Genomic DNA, 18,890 nt, shown 5'->3' with positions numbered 1-18,890 from the left:
AAATCCTTGTTGAAACAGACACACAAGTAGTCATGCTGGATGAGGTGGGTATGTGTGAGTGTATGTGGGAAAACAGGGTGGGGATATAAGGACTGCTATGGGGATGTGGGGTGCATAAAGTGGGACATTCTTTTTTAAAAGAAATTCAAAACAGACTTCTGGAAGGTCATTTTCTAAGACTTGCTGGCAGTGTGAAAACAGCGCCCCCCCTTGTGCACGCCCTCACCCAGCCTCACGTGGCCGCATCATCCTCCCCCCACGCAGGGCTGCCTCCCCCAGTATATATAAACCTCTGTGCAGCCAGGGCAGGAATCAGCTGGGCCACCCAGCCAGACACCTCGCGGCGCAGGGGAGAGTTCCAGAGGGAGCCTCGTCCAGCGGCTGCTCTGAGGGCTTCTGTGCACGTTGCTGCCACTGCAGGCCCGAGATGCCAGCTGTCCAGCTGCTGCTGCTGCTGCTGGCCTGTCTGGTATGGGGTGTGGGTGCCAGGACAGCACAGTTCCGGAAGGCCAACGACCGCAGTGGCCGATGCCAGTACACCTTCAGCGTGGCCAGCCCCAATGAGTCCAGCTGCCTCGAGCAGGACCAGGCCATGTCGGCCATCCAGGACCTACAGAGAGACAGCAGCGAACAGCGCGCAGCCCTGGAGTCCACCAAAGCCCGGCTTAGGTCCCTGGAGGCCCTCCTCCACCGCCTGACCTTGGGCCAGGCTGCCATGCCCTGGGACACCCAGGAGGGGCTGCAGAGGGAGCTGGAGTTAGCCTACAGCCACCTCGTCCGTGACAAGTCAGCTCTGGAGGAGAAGAGACGACTGGAGGAAGAGAACGGGGATCTGGCCAGGAGGTTGGAAAGCAGTAGCGAGGAGGTAGCGAGCCTGAGGAGGGGCCTGTGTCCCCAGGCCCGCAGCACCTCTGAGGACGTGCCACCAGGCTCCAAGGAAGGTAACACCATGGGGTGAAGGTGGCATGGTTCACGGAAACCTGTTACAGGTGGCCAGCCCTGTCCTTCCTGCCCTCTCCTTTCTCCTGGAGACCACGCATCTAGCGTGAGTCAGGCAAATTAAGGAGGACAAAGCAATCACTTTCACATGTTGCTAGTGAGTTAGCTCCCAAGAGTTCTGTTGAGGTTCGTGGCTCTGAGTTCTTTTTTATTATTATTTTTTAAATTTATTTTTTGGCTGCGTTGGGTTTTCGTTGCTGCGTGAGGGTTTTTCTCTGGTTGCGGCGAGTGGGGGCTACTCTTTGTTGCGGTGCGCAGGCTTCTCATTGCGGTGGCTTCTCTTGTTGCAGAGCACGGGCTCTAGGTGCGCGGGCTTCAGTAGTTGTGGCACACGGGCTCTAGAATGCAGGCTCAGTAGTTGTGTTGCTCCACAGCATGTGAGATCTTCCCAGACCAGGGCTCGAACTCGTGTCCCCTGCATTGGCAGGCAGATTCTTAACCACTGCGCCACCAGGGAAGCCCCGGTTCTGAGTTCTTGTGCCTACCCATGACAGTTTTCACAATCCATAGCAAAATGAGAAATATAAAGACCAGGTGAGATGCAAATATATAGGATCAGGAGAAAGTTGCCAACTATCCTTTTTAGAGAACTGTCCTTTTGTGAATCTTTGTTCAGAGATTGTTGACGCTTACCTTTTGTTGTTAAAATGACCTCTGTTTATGAAATGACAATAGATTTATGAAATGATGATAGGTGGTAGGGTTTTTTTTTTAAAGTGTCCTTCCTGGGCAAAATAAAGAGGCAGCAACCCAGTGTGGGTCCCCTCAATATGTTGTTCTGGAAATTTTCCTGCTCTTGGTCCAATCTGAGAACCTCTGCTTTTAAGTCACTTTGAAGTGGCTTTTGCTACCTGAGATGTCATTCTGTTCATCCTGGTCCCTGCCAGGTGAGTCCATGAGTGTACACTGAGGGAGGAGAGACACTCTTCCCAGTAGTTGGGAAGAAAGTATTTGTGTCACTTTTTGTGAAACTCTGCTCCCAAATATTCAGTTTAATAAGTTTTCCAATCATGAGGGAACAAGCAAGCAAATCCAGTTACGGGACTATTAGCCTGGGCTCTTCAAAGATGTCAACATCAAGAAAGAAAAAAAACGGGAGCTGGGGGTGGGGGCCTTGTTTTCGATTAAAGGAGACTGTAGAGATGTAGTAACCAAAGGCAGTACATGATACTGGAGTGGCCCCTGCATCCAGGGGGACAAAGCTACAAGGGACAGGTTTGGGATCCTTGAGGAAATTTGAATATAGACTGCTTATCAGGTTGTGTTATTGGATTAGTGTTCAGTTTCTTGGGTGAGGTATGGTATTGTGGTTATGAAGAATATCCGTGTTCTAAGGAGATACATACTCAAGCACTTAGGGGTGAGGCATCAGAATGTCTACAATTTACTTTCAAATGGTTTGCAAAGACTGTAAATATATAAAGAGAGAGAGAAAGAAAAATGATACAAATGTGACAAAATATTAGCAGTTGGTGAATCTAAGTGAACGACACATGGAGGGTTTATTGTACTGTCTGTCAACTTTCCAAAAGCTTTGAAAAATCTTCAAATTAAAATGAAGGGAAATTATCTTCTAAAGAGGCTCTGCATGAAAGGCAAAATCTGCACAGATGTGACACCAGAAAACCCAAGGCTCCATGCCTGGGTGTGACCTTGGGCAAATCATTTAGTCTCTGCACCTTGGTTTCTCATCCATAACGTGGCAATGAAAATTCCTGTTGTGAATAATGATTTTTGTAGGGTTCAAATGAAATGACTCTAAGGTATAAAGGATTTTAAAAAATCCTGTATTGAGGGCTTCCCTGGTGGCGCAGTGGTTGAGAGTCCGCCTGCCTTGCCGATGCAGGGGACGCGGGTTCGTGCCCCGGTCTGGGAAGATCCCACATACCGCGGAGCGGCTGGGCCAGTGAGCCATGGCCGCTGAGCCTGCGCGTCCGGAGCCTGTGCTCCGCAACGGGAGAGGCCACAACAGTGAGAGGCCCGCGTACCGCAAAAAAAAACAAACAAACAAAAAAAAACAACAAAAAAAAAATCCTGTATTGATAGAGTTGGAAGAGATCCAATTCTAAGTTTTACAATGAAGGGAAGTAAGATCACAAGATGCCAAGGGATCCCAGGTTGAACAGCTGAGCAGTGATGGTGCTGAGACTTGCTGAAGTTGAGTCTTTGAGCACAAAGAATCATTATTAATAAAAGTGTTATGAGGCATTACGTATTTCAGACTGTTAACTGAATGAACAGAACCCATGAGAGAGAGAGACACACACACAGAGAGAGAGAGAGAGAGAGAGAGAGTGTGTGTGTGAGACAGAGAGAGAGAGAAAATAGAGGAAACATTTTTTTTATTGTCTTGTGGTCATTTAACAAGTTTTTGGGAGTTTATTCAATGTGTTCTCTGATTTTATATACATATATTTTTTAATTTATTTGTTTTATTTATTTATTTTTGGCTGCATTGTACCTTCATTGCAGTGTGCGGGCTTCTCATTGCGGTGGCTTCTCATTGCAGAGCACAGGCTCTAGGCACATGGACTTCAGTAGCTGTGGCACGTGGGATCAGTAGTTGTGGCTCGTGGGGTCTAGAGCACAGGCTCAGTAGTTGTGGCGCACGGGCTTAGTTGCTCCATGGCACGTGGGATCTTCCCAGATCAATGTCCCCTGCATTGACAGGCGGACTCTTAACCACTGCACCACCAGGGAAGCCCTGATTTTATATTTCTTTTTGTCCTTTCCAGCTGCTCTACTTTTGAAATAAAGACAACAGCCCATTATAGTGAACTACAGACTTGGAAGCTCTTTTCTAGCAGTGGGTTTTTCATGAGCAGGAAATTACATTAGTACAAGAATGTATAGCTGGAAAGGGGGCCTCGAGAGCATCTGATGCCTCTGGCTCATTTGTGCAGATGTGGAACTTAGGCCCAGAGAGGCTGCTCAGAGGTTCCCGGTCACCAGCCCTCTAGTGGCAGAGCCAGGACTAGAATTCAAGCCCCTCCCCCGATGTTTAGTGGCTCTTCAGGACCCTGACATGACCTCTAGTTTATAGAACCTAAAGATGAATGACAGAAAAGTTACATTTAAACGTCAGGGAAAGAGCGCTTGGCACAAAAGATGTGCTTCAAGGTCCTAGATTTGAGAGTAAAGGGGTGTTTGGTGCGGCTGGGATTCAGGTGTAGGTGAGCTTTAGGCAGGAGAGGCAATAACTGAGGGATGGAGGGTGTGGGACTGAGGGCTTAGTGAGGCCGAGTGGGCAGAGGAAAGGCCTGAGGAGGTGGACTTTTCCTGACTCCACCTGTAATTCGAACTGTCACCACCATCTTCTTTATTGTGTAGTTATCACATAGAAAAAAAATGTCCTTAGAGTCACGGAAGTCACTTGTTTATACGTGTGTGTGTGTGTGTGTGTGTGAGTTGAAATAATATACGCATATAAGATGTTGTAGTAATAATTCTGTAGTGAAATGTCTAGAAATCTTTTAAATAATCTTTTAAATAAATAGAAAATACAGATTACCAAAAGAGAAACTAGAGTTGCTTATAGCGTCACAAGAGAAATCCCACCTTCCCCTTTATTTCTCGTCTGCTTTGGACTCTCAGAGAACAGAACCTGGGATGAGGGCTTGTGTGCAGTGTTTGTATGGGCCACGATCCCAAGGAGGAGAATCGGGGACAGGGGAGAGTGTGACAGGGAAGGAAAGAGAATCAGCATGGGGCAGTGGGGGAGGGCCCTTCCTCAACTGGTCCCCATGGTGAGAGCAAAGACTGTACCCCATCAAGACTTCTGAGAATCTGTGTAGAATGCAACAGAGAAAGGGAGCATTCCTTCCCAGATTCGATACTCTGTTGGCCAAGGATCATCCCATGGGGTATATTGCACTTCCCTGATCCACAGATGTGAGCACCAGGCTTGTTCTTGCAGAGGTTGACACAGCAATGGCTAGAAAAAGGTGGGCAAGATATGCAGGGAGGGGCACCAGAGTTGCTCAACACAAGTGCTGCAGATTTACTTCCTCACTTACAGGATGGGGAGAATAATCCCCCCAATTAGAAGTAACGCAGGAAAGCATCCAGCACAGTGCCTGGCACTGAGTGACCACCCAGTAAATGGATTATAGCTACGAAGGGCTTCTTTTGCTTGAGCTCCACTACTGTTTAAAAATGTCATTTATAGGGACTTCCCTGGTGGCGCAGTGGTTAAGAATCCATCTGCCAATGCAGGAGACAGGGGTTGGATCCCTGGTCTGGGAAGATCCCACATGCCGTGGAGCAGCTAAGCCCGTGCTCCACAACTACTGAAGCCCGCGCACTCTAGAGCCTGTATGCCGCAACTACTGGGCCCATGCGCTGCAACTACTGAAGCCCGTGCACTCTGGGGCCCACGTGCCGCCACTACTGAGCCCACATGCTGCAACTACTGAAGCCTGCGTGCCTAGAGCCCGTGTGCTCTGCAACAAGAGAAGCCACAGCAATGAGAAGCCTGTGCACAGCAATGAAGAGTAGCCCCCGCTCACCACAACTAGAGAAAGCCTGCGCACAGCAACGAAGACCCAGTGCGGCCAAAAAAAAAGAATGTCATTTATAGATCAAAATGTCGACGTGTACATATCATTTCTGTAACACGCATTGATTCCAGAGACAGTATATGTTGGAGCAGCACCCAGGACAGTAGTCTGCTGGCTAATATTCACCTTCTAGAGTATTCACGACAACCTGTGATTATGTTGGCACCCTTCTTTTTCTTCATCCTCTTCACGTATATAATACTGACCTAACTTTTCAGGCAGTGATAGAAAATAACTACAAAAATCATTACAATGTCATTTGCTTATATATCTACATATAAGTATATAAATAGGACAGAGCATGAAGAAAATATTTCCAAAATTTTATAAGACATGAACTTCTCAACCACAGAAGGACTGAATTTTCATAGAAACAAACAAAAGCCCTAAAATTTTTTAGCTGTCTGATACAATACAGTCCTTAATCTTTTCATAACCTCTTTTTGTTTTTCTCCCACATTCAGAATGAAATTTGAGTGATTTTGAAACATTCCAGAGAAATTTTAGTTTTGTTACATTTTTACTGAGGATCATTTCATTTATAGTTTGAGCTAAGAATTCTGAGGCTCAGAGAAATTGAGTAATTGCCCAGAGTCACACAGCTGGTACATGGCAGGACTGAATTAGGAAACTATGACTTCTGGCTCAGCCAGGCCCCTTCACGCAACGGCTTCCCTTCCTTTGGGCTCTGCATCCTCTCCCACAGGCTTTGCTTCTTAACGCCAGGCGACTACTCTGGGAATCTGACCGTTGCCAGGTGTTCCTGGCTGACACAGCCAAGCAGCACCCAGCAGATTTGCAATCCAGCCATCCCACCTGCCAACTGAGAACTGGCCTTACAGTCATTCTGGAAGTCATTCCCTGACCCTATGTTTGTTTGTTTGTTTTTTGCAGTACACGGGCCTCTCACTGTTGTGGCCTCTCCCGTTGCGGAGCACAGGCTCCGGACGCACAGGCTCAGCGGCCATGGCTCACGGGCCCAGCCGCTCCACGGCATGTGGGATCTTCCCGGACCGGGGCACGAACCCGTGTCCCCTGCATCAGCAGGCGGACTCTCAACCACTGCGCCACCAGGGAAGCCCGAACTTATGTTTTATTGTGATTCTTGTTTACTCCAAAGAAAGCACATGAGGTGTGGTTCTTGCAAAGAGTTTGGGGGTTAGGGGGCCAGGGAGAAAGACCCCCCTGGTTAGAGCCCTGAGGACCTTGGTGGGACCAGGAAAGGAACTGGGCACCAGCCAGGCACGTGTAGGGGAGGAAGAGCTGACGGGAAGATGTCTCTCTGGGAAAATCGCCTGGGAGCTGTGTGTGCATGAGCCACCCACTGGAATCTGAGTCAACTCCAGGAGTGGGTCACCCCCTAAGGTGTTGAGCAGTGTAGAGCCTCTGGAAGCAGTCTCAGTTCAAGCAGGAGGCATATACCACATAGCAGGTTAAGTCAGGGATGTTCAATATAAAGAATTAACTGATGAAAGAGCAACTATGAGATAAAATAAACCCCACATGGCACCCTAGGGCTGAGGGAGGGTACAGAGGAAGGACAAACTTGGAATGGGTTCCGACATCATTGAGGAAGGTGGGGTTGAGCCCATCAGAGAGCAGAGACGCTGGCTGGTTAGCCCAGGCTGGAGGTGGAATGGACATCTCCTGAGTCTGGGAAAGGCTGCAGGAGCCCTGCAGAGCCAGGGCAGGGGCTTGCAGAGGTCTGCAGAGCACGGGGGTCCCCATGCAAGGACTCTGGGTGCGGTGTTGAGAGGGTCCTGGAAACGTTATGGCCAGGCTGAGGCTGCAAGGTCACAGAAGAACCACATCCTTGGCAAGTGCCTGAGGCAGAGCTCCACCAGATGTCCTCACACTCCTGCTGCTAGCCCAGCCCCTGCGGGACACTGCAGGAGACTGCCCCCACCCCGCCACCACTGTGTCCCTCTAGCGCCCTCTACTGAGAAAGCCTAACATCATACTCACTTTAAAGGAGAAATGTCTCTTTTTTTGAGAGAGCATCTATGGAAGGGTGCATTCAGCACTGACAGGCAGTACATTTATAACTGACCCACATCCCCACCACAGGGTGGAAAGGTTCACAACTGCCATGACGATGGCACACGTGGGTTCAAGTCCTAGTCCCACCACTTACCAGCTGTGTGACCTTCGGCAAGTAACTTAACCTCTCTGAGCCTCAGTTTCCTCTTCTGCAAAACGAAGATCATAATGTTCCCTCTTAGGACTGTTATGTGGAATAGGGGTAATGATAGCAAAAGCCTAGCACAGGACCTGGCTCATAGGAGGCACTTAGTAAGTGGTGGCAATAGTTAAATTAGGGGCAGACTGCAGTTCTAAAGCCTTATTCTATTTCTCTAAAACTTTTGAAGGCATCAGATCACATAAATAATTTATATAAAACTGCTTTGAAATGTAGAAAGAGCCATAAATACCTGTTAATCATCTCTTTTCACAAAGAAGCTGTTTTTCAGTATTTCAGTGCCAGTACTTTAAATGTCTTCAATGAAGTTACCTGGGAAAATGCCTGTTTGGGTTTGTTTCCCCCTCACTTTTTTTTTATTCCCTGTGGCTAAAGAGGGCATTTTCCTTTCTTTTTTTTTTTTCTTTTGGCTGCACCACGTGGCTTGTGGGGATCTTAGTTCCCCGACCAGGGATCAAACCTGCGCCCCCCGCATTGAAAGTGCGGAGTCTTAACCACTGGACCACCAGGGAATTCCTGAGAGGGCATTTCCGCACCAGCATGTGGCATCTTAGTTCCCTGACTAGGAACTGAATCCGAGCCCCCTGCACTGGAAGCGTGGAGTCTTAACCACTGGACCGCCAGGGAAGTCCCCCATTTTTCTGAATTTTCTTCTCACTGACTTGCAGGTGTGTGCCTCTACTTTTCTCAATATACATCTTCTTTTCAGTAAAATTTCTCACTGAATTATATGACCATCCTAGCTACACTCACAGAGTGAAATAATTTGTATCAGATGTACAGAGGAAGGAGCCAGGTGCAGGGGAGGGCAGGCTCACAGTAGCCCTTGATGGATGGCAACTGCGAGTCAAGGAGCTGAAGGGCAGGGAGCTGGGGTGGGGTGAGGGAACTCTCCAGCTTGGTACAGATGTCACTGCAGTATTTCTCTCTCACTTCACGTTACTTGACACCAGCTCCTATGTTCTGAGAATTAATGGAAACAAAGTTTGAATTATCCTGAGGAACAGTGGTCTAAGGAAAGGTACAAAGGAAAGGAAAACAGCTCATCTCAGGGAACTCGCTCAGTGACATGACTTTGAGGAATGGCCACAATGTATGAGCCTCTGGTCAGTGTCAGAGGTTGCATAGGCAAGGCGGGGGGCGGTGGCTTCTGACAGCCAGGAGTCAGGGCTCTCTCCTTGTGTTTTAGGCCTAAGAGATAAGTCAAGTGGTTGGGAGAGGCAGACAGAGGGCAGAGGCCTGGGCTTCAGGAGGCTGGGACGGTTGAAGACAGCTCTGTCAGCCCCTCGTAAAGGAAGGGGCTTCCTCACACTTACCTATTCCTGGCAGCACAGAAGAACAGGGGACCTTGGGCACCCTGTTCCTCTCGCATGCTGCCCACGCAGGTCCCGACTGGTCTGGTCTAGGGAACCTACATCTGACCTAGTAGAGCAGCCTCTGCCTTGGGTACCCTCCTAGGTCAAGGCAATCTTTAGAAGGAAGAACGGAGGAGTTTCCTCACCTCCACAGCTCTTCAGACAGGGAGAAGGAGATTCAAGGAACCAAATTAACTTCCCAGGACTTTCCAGCAACTGTTTGGGTGGTCCAACCGATCCTGGTTCCCAAAGTAGCCTGGAATGAACCCATGTTACTTCCTGGCCAAGAGGACTTTGCCAGATTATCCATTCCTAGAGGGAACCATGGCCCAGCTGTATCTTATTCACCTTTTTTCTCCACATCTAGTCTTAACAGTTAATAGGTGCTCCAGAGGGGCTGGCTGACAGGATGGATAAACAGCTTCCCAAGGCTGCGGACACCGAAGACCTTCCACGTCCCTAGGGGTACTCCCAATTACCCCTGGAGTGTGGAGTGCATATCTAGGATGACCTCAGTTGGCTACACGTTTTGGCTTAGAGTTCATAACCGGTCACCCGGCCCAGTCTAGACTGAGGAACGTCCCAGGGTGTGAGCACACACCCCCTCCAGGGCAGTCACACTCCCCTGGAGGCCAGGCCCCTGCATGAAAGGCAGGGGTGGAGACTGCTGTGGGGTAGGGAGGGGAGGTGGAGGGGCTACACCTGAAGGCCAACCCCAGCGCCCTGGCCCAGCCCAAGCCTTAGTGCTTCTTAGCTGGGTGCTTTCCCTACCTCCTTACAGGAGCCTTTTCTAGTACTGTAGTTCACCTAAGCTGAATACCAGCGACTATAAGAGGGTACCTTGATTCCAGACATGTGAAAATGTGAAAGAATGTGCGGCTGAAGATTGATGAAATGTGGCACATCCAGGAGGGTTAAGAGTTTCATTGCCTGAGAGGTAAATTTAGAAGAGTTAAGCTAACAAGTGATGAAAGACAGAATGTCTTCCTGACTTTCTGGGCTGTGTGGGAGCCCAGCCGCAGGCATTGCCCTGACTGCCCTCCCTGCTATTCGGCTGGGCTGGGGGCCAGGTCAGACTGCCTGAGACGTTCAGGAAGAGAAAAGGCCGATGTTTTAAGCATATCTTTTGACATCTGGGTTTTGCTGATAACAGGAGGGACTGCCCCTCAGAGGGTTAGCCAATTCTTAAAGATAGTAAATGACTCACCTGTAAGCACACCTTTCATATGCAAATGAACCAATTCGGAGCCTACACCCCCAACCCCTCCTCCATCGGGTCCCACACTCAGGGCGACTATTCTCCTGCCCTGATCAATGCGGGCCAGGTACCAGACAACTGGGGACAGCTCCTACGCTTCAGAGCCTGCAGAAATTATTCAGAGTAGCCAATCCTAAACCTGCTTACCCTGCCTCACTCATTCCTTCCCCTGGAAATCAAAACAAAGCTCTCACCCATGTTCCCCCTCCCTCCTGATGAACCCTGGTGCTTCACCGTGTGGCCCTCTATGGGGGTGGGGTCCCCCCTCCTCTAGGGATCAGTGAGTATCACGAGCTATCTTTTTAATGGCAATTGTCTCCTGCTCTGCTGGCCTCATCATACCTGAACCATAATCCAACCTGCATTTTAAAACAGCTGCTCCTGTGGCTGTGCTTTTTCCTTGTATTCAAGGGCTGCCGTATGCCATAATCCTAAGTCAAAGTAGCAATGCGTGATACACTGTGATGACTTAATGTCTAACCAGTGTCATCCACACCTCTTCCCTCCTCCATGGCTCAAACTGTCTCCCAAATTCCTGCATGAAACCTGCACACTCTCTTCCTTGTCTAAAATGGTCTTGGAAAGGGATCTGGCAGAATATTTCAGCCGAGCGTGTTGAAGCTTAATATGTTACTTCTTACGGGAACATTTGCATTATGACAGGAGACAAGAGCACCTAAGTCAGGCAGAGAATTGTTAATTGTTGAATTTCTGGCATCCCAGAAAATGCTAAGGATTTTCTCAGTATCCCTGCATCACACCTCACCTGCTCATAAATCAGACCTTCTAGTGGGAATTATTTTAATTTTGTACAAGCTTACTTTATTTTGAATACTCTACTCTGTGCTAGGCACATTGCTATGCAATTTATTATTTGTGAGCTTTTTATTATGGAATTTTTCAAACATGCACAAAAGTAGAGAGACTAATACAAACCCTAACATATCCATCACCCAGCTCCAACAGTGGTCAGCATAGCCCAATCTTGTTTCATTGTCCCTCCCCGTCCCTGAACCCCATTTATTATCTTAAAACAAATCTCAAACATCCTCATGTCTTTGGAAGCCTATTTAAATCCCATTCTCAACATGGTCTATCCTTAGGCCTTTTTCCTCACAGTACAGTTTTGCCTCTTTCTTTTAATGTAGTTTCTAAATGGAATTTGGAGAACGTGGACTTTCAGGAATTGAAGTCAGAATTAACTGAGGTTCCTGCTTCCCGAATCTTGAAGGAGAGTCCATCTGGACAACCCAGGAGTGAAGAGGGAGGCACTGGTATGGAGTTAAATTTCTCCTCTTCTGTACCAATGTGGTCTTTATCTGTGTCTAGCTCTGCATTCAGAGTTGCTCAGCCCACTATGGGGGAGTGGGGTGGACAAATAACCTCCCTGGGAGCAGAGGCAGGAAAGGGGAAGAGGAACAGAACCCCCTTTCTGCTCCCTTTCCAGGGCACACTGGCAGGACGTTGGTCTTTGCCTAGCAAAGCTCTGTATCTTATCACCTACACTTGGGATGGGGACTGGGCTGCACTGAGGGAAGATGAGAGATGTGTTTGTTCCACCCACTTGGTTGTCATATAGAATTGATTGCACCTGAAAAACAACATTTTTCAGTAGATCCTTCATATCTTTATCTTGGGGCCAGACAGACACCATGGACCATCCCAGCATAGTGTCTGTTACTAAAGGTATCTTTTCTGAACTTTGGGTATTTAGGAAAAGTACAATTGACCCTCTGAAAGGTGTTCCCTGAAAGCCTGACTTTACGACAAGGGCTCTGTCTTTCAGAGACAGTGACTATCCATGTTGTTGACAGTTATTGCTAGTACAGAGGGCATGCATGAGGATGGAGAGTTTTGAGATATTCAGAATATGATTCTTTGAGATATGGGCACCAAAGAGTTTCCACTTTCTGTAAGGAAATTGAGATGCCCATTAAAATACAGAGGTTTATTGTGATTCGATCAAATTTAAGTTTTTCAACCAACTCTTCATTTAAAAAATCATACTGAGATTTTATTATATTAAAATGATGGCTGGGGCTTCCCTGGTGGCGCAGTGGTTGAGAGTCCACCTGCCGATGCAGGGGACACGGGTTTGTGCCCCGGTCCGGGAAGATCTCACATGCTGTGGAGTGGCTGGGCCCGTGAGCCATGGCCGCTGAGCCTGTGCGTCCGGAGCCTGGGCTCCGCAACGGGAGAGCCCACAACAGTGAGAGGCCCATGTACCGCAAAAAAAAAAAAAAAAAAATAGTAAAATGATGGCTGAAGTATGCGGTCCATTGGGGAAGGGCTTGAAAAAGAGCCCTTAGAGATTATTATAATGACTTGATTATTGTCTCATTTTTTATAATAATGAAATAAATCAGACATGAAAGCCATAAAGAGTAATGCAATGAACATCATGAGACGTTGCCCGGCTTAAGTCAAATATTACAAATACAGTGTGAAGCCCTCTGTGCAGCCTTCATCTATACAACTGATACCGAGTAGAAGTATTTATTGAAAAGAATCCACGTATAAGAGGACCCATACTGATCAAACCCGTGTTGTTCAAGGGTCAACTGTACTTTGATATCACATAGTGATCACAGAAAATTTACTGGGCATTTACTCTATACCGAGCACTTAACATGTATAATTACATTTAAAACTTACCACAGCTCTACTACCCAAAACACTACTCTTATCTCCCCTTATAAATCACAAAACTGAATCCTAGAAAGCAAAGTAACTTATTGAAAGTCACAATAAGTGACAAAATAAGGTGATGCGTGGCAAAGCCCAGTTTAAACCCAGATGGTGTGTCTCTGGGGTTCTCACTTCTACCGGCTCTGCCATGATTCCACATTGTGGAAAGATGGTGGCTACATGGTATTTGTTTTAATTCACCAGGATGTGGAGAACTCATTTGGGTAGGAGAACCTGTCACTCTGAGAACAGCTGAAACACTCACGGGCAAGTACGGCGTGTGGATGAGAGACCCCCAGGCCGCCTACCCCTATACCCAGGAGACCACGTGGAGAATCAACACAGTGGGCACAGACATCCGTCAAGTTTTCGAGTATGACCTCATCAGCCAATTCCTGCAAGGCTACCCTTCCAAGGTACACGTGCTGCCCAGGCCGCTGGAAAGCACAGGCGCCGTGGTGTACCAGGGCAGCCTCTACTTCCAGGGGGCAGAGTCCAGAACGGTGATCAGATACGAGCTGCACACCGAGACGCTGAAGGCTGAGAAGGAAATCCCTGGAGCTGGCTACCACGGGCAGTTCCCCTATCCCTGGGGCGGCTACACAGACATCGACCTGGCAGTAGATGAGACAGGCCTCTGGGTCATCTACAGCACTGAGGCGGCCAAAGGCGCCATTGTCCTCTCCAAGCTGAACCCAGAGAATCTGGAGCTGGAACAAACCTGGGAGACTAACATCCGTAAGCAGTCGGTCGCCAACGCCTTCGTCATCTGCAGCACCTTGTATACCATCAGCAGCTATTCATTGCCTGATGCTACCGTCAACTTCGCATACGACACCAGCACCGGTAGCAGCAAGGCCCTGATGGTCCCGTTCAAGAACCGCTACAAGTACAGCAGCATGATCGACTACAACCCCCTGGAGAAGAAGCTCTTTGCCTGGGACAACTTCAACATGGTCACCTATGACATCAGGCTCTCCCAGGTGTGAAAAGCCACCAAGCGCTAGCAGAAAAGGCAGAAGGAAATGATGTTGAGGGTTCCTGAGGGGAAAGCCAGCCAGCCAGCCCATGCCCATGCAGTTTTTCTGGCTTTCCAAGCTTGCATTAACCCAGAAGAATGTGCATGGTCACCATGTCCAACTGGGCGGGAATAACTGTCTGGGGATTTAGATGATTCCACATTATAACAGATATTCTTTTCTTCTGTCAGCTTTTAAAGGGATATTTAACCAAAATAGTTTAAGTTTTCTGGTGATTTGAGGCAAAAGCTATAATGCATAGTAGTTTCTTCATGAAAACCACAAAGTTTTTAATAAATGGCCCTCAATGACTAAATAACATATGTTTGGAGAATAGTTTGGGAAAAACATGTTTCCCCACGTGGAACCTGTTCCATGCATCACCTGCTCTTGCATGTTGCCTGATTACCATGAGCTATAATAACGAGCAGCACTCCTAAAGGCAGAGGAACAGCTACTGCAGCAGCGCTGAACATATATAAAATGTGTTTACTACAGGTGGCTTCTAATGCTACAGGTGGAATCCAGTTGGATATTACAGCAACTTTGCCCTGTGAAATAAAATAATCTTACACAATATTCTCCTTGAACTTTGTGGGATACTTTGCTGAAGAGAAGAGTACAGATTCCAACCATCAGATAATTCCTTTGGGTTGGGAGGTATGATTACAGGCTGCTAAAATTTTGGGGTGTGTGTGTGTGTGTGTGTGTGTGTGTGTGTGTGTGTGTAACTGAGAGGATTATGCCTGGTTTTGAGGTGTCACCCACGATGACAGCAGGCAAACAGTGGAATCCATACCTTCCTACGCCCATCTCCTTCTCGAACAATCTTTTTATCTTTTCTCCAACTTACCCTCTTTCACCCTAGCTCTATTTTGGTTCTTATTTGCTGTCACAGGTATGAATTTCATAAGCCGTAACCTCAGGTGAGCAGACCTAAGGAATTTAATTACCTCTTTACCTAAATTTAAATACCTCTTTAAAGGTCTAGCTCCAAAGACAGTCACATTCTAAGGTACTGGGGGTTAGGACTTTAACATATGAAATGGCGGGGAGACAGTTCAGCCCATAACAACTGGGTATTACCACTCTACTCCACTGGTAGCAAACTCTTAAAACCTAGAAAACCCAGAAGTCAGAGTGCATAAAGTCATTTACCCTTCTAAGGACATGTAGCTGCCAGGTGTTGAATGAAAAGTGGAAGACGAGACACTTTTGGGTGATGAGATGAGTGGTCACAGCACACACATAGGTAAGGCCAACCCTGCTTGCACAGCCCTGCCCACGTTTCCTTTTCTTTCCCTCCACCAGCTACTGCTTCTGGCTTCAGGATGGAAGAAGAGGGTGATGGAAGGAGGAACAGAAGGGAGAAGGAAACTCTTCACTTAGCTTCCAGGACATTAAACTCCTACTCCATTATGGATTTCTCCTTCTTGGTTTTTATTTGTTTGTTTTGCTGGTTCTTCCTTTTAGTCTGTGTTAGTCAGGGTTCTCCAGAGAAATAGAACCAATAGGAGATATATAAGTATAAATACAGATTCAGATATAAAAAGAGATTTATTATGAGGAATTGGCTCATGCAATTGTGGAGAAGTCCCACTGTCTGCCACCTGCAAGCTGGAGACCCAGGAAAGCTGGTCCAAGTTCAAAGGCCTGAAAACTAGGGGAGCCAATGGTATAAATCTCAGAGCAGGGTAGAAGACCAATGTCCCAGTTCAAACAGGCCAGCAGGGAGCAAAATGGGTGAATTCCTCCTTCCTCCACCTTTTTGTTCTTTTCAGGCCCTAAATGGATTGTATGATGCCCACCCTTACTGTGGAGGGTGATCTACTTTACTGAGTCCACCAATTCAAATGCTAACCACATCCAGACACACCCTCACAGACGCATCTAGAAATAATGTTTAATCTGGGCACCCCTTGGTTCAGCCAAGTTGACACATAAAATGAACCATCACATAGCCCCAACCTCTTAAGATTGTAGCACCCCAGGGCTCACTTTAGGGTTTATCTACTCATTCGTCTGGTGATCTCGTCTAGCATCATGGCTTTAAATGCCATCTCTATGCTGACAATGCCTCAAATTTATATCTCCAGCCCAGACTGCTCCTGAACTCCCTCCAGATTCATACATTCATTTGCCCACTTGACTTCTCCATTTAAATGTCTGTTAGGCATATTAAGCGAACAAGAATGGAATTTCTGAGTTTTCCCATCCCACCCCCTCAGACACTCCAAATCTACTCGTCTTGAAGCTGATGGAAACTCCATCCCTCCGGTTGCTCAGACCAAAAATCTTGGGGTCATCCTTTACTCTTCTCTCTCGCAACCCCTCTTCCAATCCATCAGAAACTTTTATTGGTTCTATCTTCAAATACATATATCTAGAATCTGACCACCTTTCTCACCATCCCAACTATTACTTGTCCAAATTATCATTGTCTTTTTCCTGGATTACTACAGTAGCCTCTGAAATGATTCTGTTTCCTCCCGTCGTACAGCCTGTCCTCCACACAAACAGCCAGAGCATGTGTCTCCTTTTCTGAAACCCTCCATGCTTTCCCAGCTCATTCAAAGTCAGTCCTTACACAGCCCCACGTGAGCTACCTCCTTCCGCCCCCACCTGTGACTTCATCTACTAATGGCCCCTGATTCACTCTACTCCAGCCAAGCCCCACTGGCCCCTTCTCCTCTTCTGGATACACCTTTGTCTTAAGGCCTTTGCACTGGCTCTTCCCTCTTCTCTGATGTCCACACACCTAACTCCATCACTGTCTTCAAGGTTTTACTCAGATATCACCTTCCTAATGAGGCCTACCCAGACCACCCTGTTTAAAACTGCAACTCACGGGCTTCCCTGGTGGCACAGTGGTTGGGAGTCCACCTGCCGATTCAGGGGATGTGGGTTCGTGCCCCGGTCCGGGAGGATCCCATATGCCGCGGAGCAGCTGGGCCCGTGAGCCATGGCCACTGAGCCTGCGCGTCCGGAGCCTGTGCTCCACAGCGGGAGAGGCCGCAGAGATGAGAGGCCTGCGTACCCCCCCAAAAAAATAAAAAAATAAAAAATAAAATAAAATTGCAACTCACCTGCTTCTTCCTCTGCCACTTCTAATCTTTCTTACCCTGTCTTATTATTTTTAAATGTCTTTTCCATTACATTTAACATCTCCTAACATATAATCCGTTGTTTTTAAATTATATATACCTTTTGTCAGTCTTCCCACACTGGAGTGTAAATTCCACGGGGGCAGCGATTGTTTTGTTCAGTAATATGTCCCTAAACCGACTTGCACTGTTGGTGGGAATGTAAATTGATACAGCCACTATGGAGAACAGTATGGAGTTTCCTTAAAAAACTACAAATAGAACTACCATACGACCCAGCAATCCCACTACTGGGCATATTCCCTGAGAAAACCATAATTCAAAAAGAGTCATGTGCCACAATGTTCATTGCAGCTCTATTTACAATAGCCAGGACATGGAAGCAACCTAAGTATCCATCAACAGATGAATGGATAAAGAAGATGTGGCACATATATACAATGGAATATTACTCAGCCATAAAAAGGAATGAAACTGAGTTATTTGTAGTGAGGTGGGTGGACCTAGAGACTGTCATACAGAGTGAAGTAAGTCAGAAAGAGAAAAACAAATACTGTATGCTAACATATATATATGGAATCTAAAAAAAAAAAAAGATCAGAAGAACATAGGGGCAAGATGGGAATAAAGATGCATACCTACTAGAGAATGGACTTGAGGATATGGGGAGGGGGAAGGGTAAGCTGTGACAAAGTGAGAGAGTGGCATGGACATATATACACTACCAAACGTAAAATAGATAGCTAGTGGGAAGCAGCCGCATAGCACAGGGAGATCAGCTCGGTGCTTTGTGACCACATAGAGGGGTGGGATAGAGAGGGTGGGAGGGAGGGAGACACAAGAGGGAAGAGATATGGGAACATATGTATATGTATAACTGATTCACTTTGTTATAAAGCAGAAAGTAACACACCATTGTAAAGCAATTATACTCCAATAGAGATGTTAAAAATAAATAAATGAATAGACTCATGACCAAGATTTAACAAAGCCAAAATAATAATATGTCCCTAGAAGTGTCCAGCTCACACAGTAGGTACTTAATATTTTGAACACATGAATAAACAGAAAAAATATCCTGGAACTTGCCCAGAAACAATCAGAAATAAAACTACCTCAAGGGGTACCCCTTCCCACCATCTTCCCTCCTTGATTCTATGCTTAACTGGCTGTGTGACCCTAGACTAGTCAGTTAACCTCTGTTCCAGTGGTAATGGAACTTTCTGTAACCACAGTATGCTCTATATCTGTAACATCCAGTATGGTAGCCACCAGCCACATGTAGCTATTGAGCACTTGAAATGTGGCTAGTGCAAGGAACTGAATGTTATATTTAATTTTGATGAATTTATGTTTAAGTAGTCACCTGTGGCTAGTGGCTACCCTATTGGACAGTGCAGGCTTGTTCTCTCATCTGACTGAGGATGAGGTCATGTGTGTGTTGAGCCCCCAGCTGGCGATGACAGGTGCTCCAGGCATGTTCCCCCTGTTTCACTGCTGCGGCAGCAGACCACAAGAAGGAACCTGACTTCCACATCAACAGCACAGCCCGCTATGTGGGGAGGGGACCTGAGCACACATAAGGGTGGGCTTGGAGGGAGAACACCCACAAGGACTCTGAAGAAGTGAATAGAATAAAAGATGGCCCTGTTGGGGGCCAGGGCAGGCCACCCCAAAATGTGCCTCAATGGCGTATGGATTATCTTAA

At 47.2% G+C, this 18,890-nt stretch overlaps 1 protein-coding gene across 2 annotated transcripts; it reads left to right on the top strand.

The window, feature by feature from the left end:
• The first annotated feature begins 373 nt into the window (after positions 1-373).
• On the top strand, positions 374-14,623 carry MYOC (myocilin). Of its 2 annotated transcripts, XM_032644092.1 has the most exons (3): positions 374-941; positions 11,520-11,645; positions 13,264-14,623. In XM_032644092.1, exons 1-3 carry the CDS (start codon positions 428-430, stop codon positions 14,046-14,048), a joined length of 1,425 nt encoding a protein of 474 aa, XP_032499983.1. In that variant the 5' UTR covers positions 374-427; the 3' UTR covers positions 14,049-14,623. The 2 variants fall into 2 exon arrangements, with proteins under 2 accessions (XP_032499983.1, XP_032499989.1); XM_032644098.1 differs by lacking the exon at positions 11,520-11,645 and having other exon boundaries at positions 507-941.
• Positions 14,624-18,890: the final 4,267 nt, after the last annotated feature.

The sequence above is a fragment of the Phocoena sinus genome, chromosome 1 (genome assembly GCF_008692025.1).
Source record: "Phocoena sinus isolate mPhoSin1 chromosome 1, mPhoSin1.pri, whole genome shotgun sequence".
Lineage (NCBI taxonomy): Eukaryota > Metazoa > Chordata > Mammalia > Artiodactyla > Phocoenidae > Phocoena > Phocoena sinus.
This window is presented reverse-complemented; position numbering and strand designations above follow the sequence as displayed.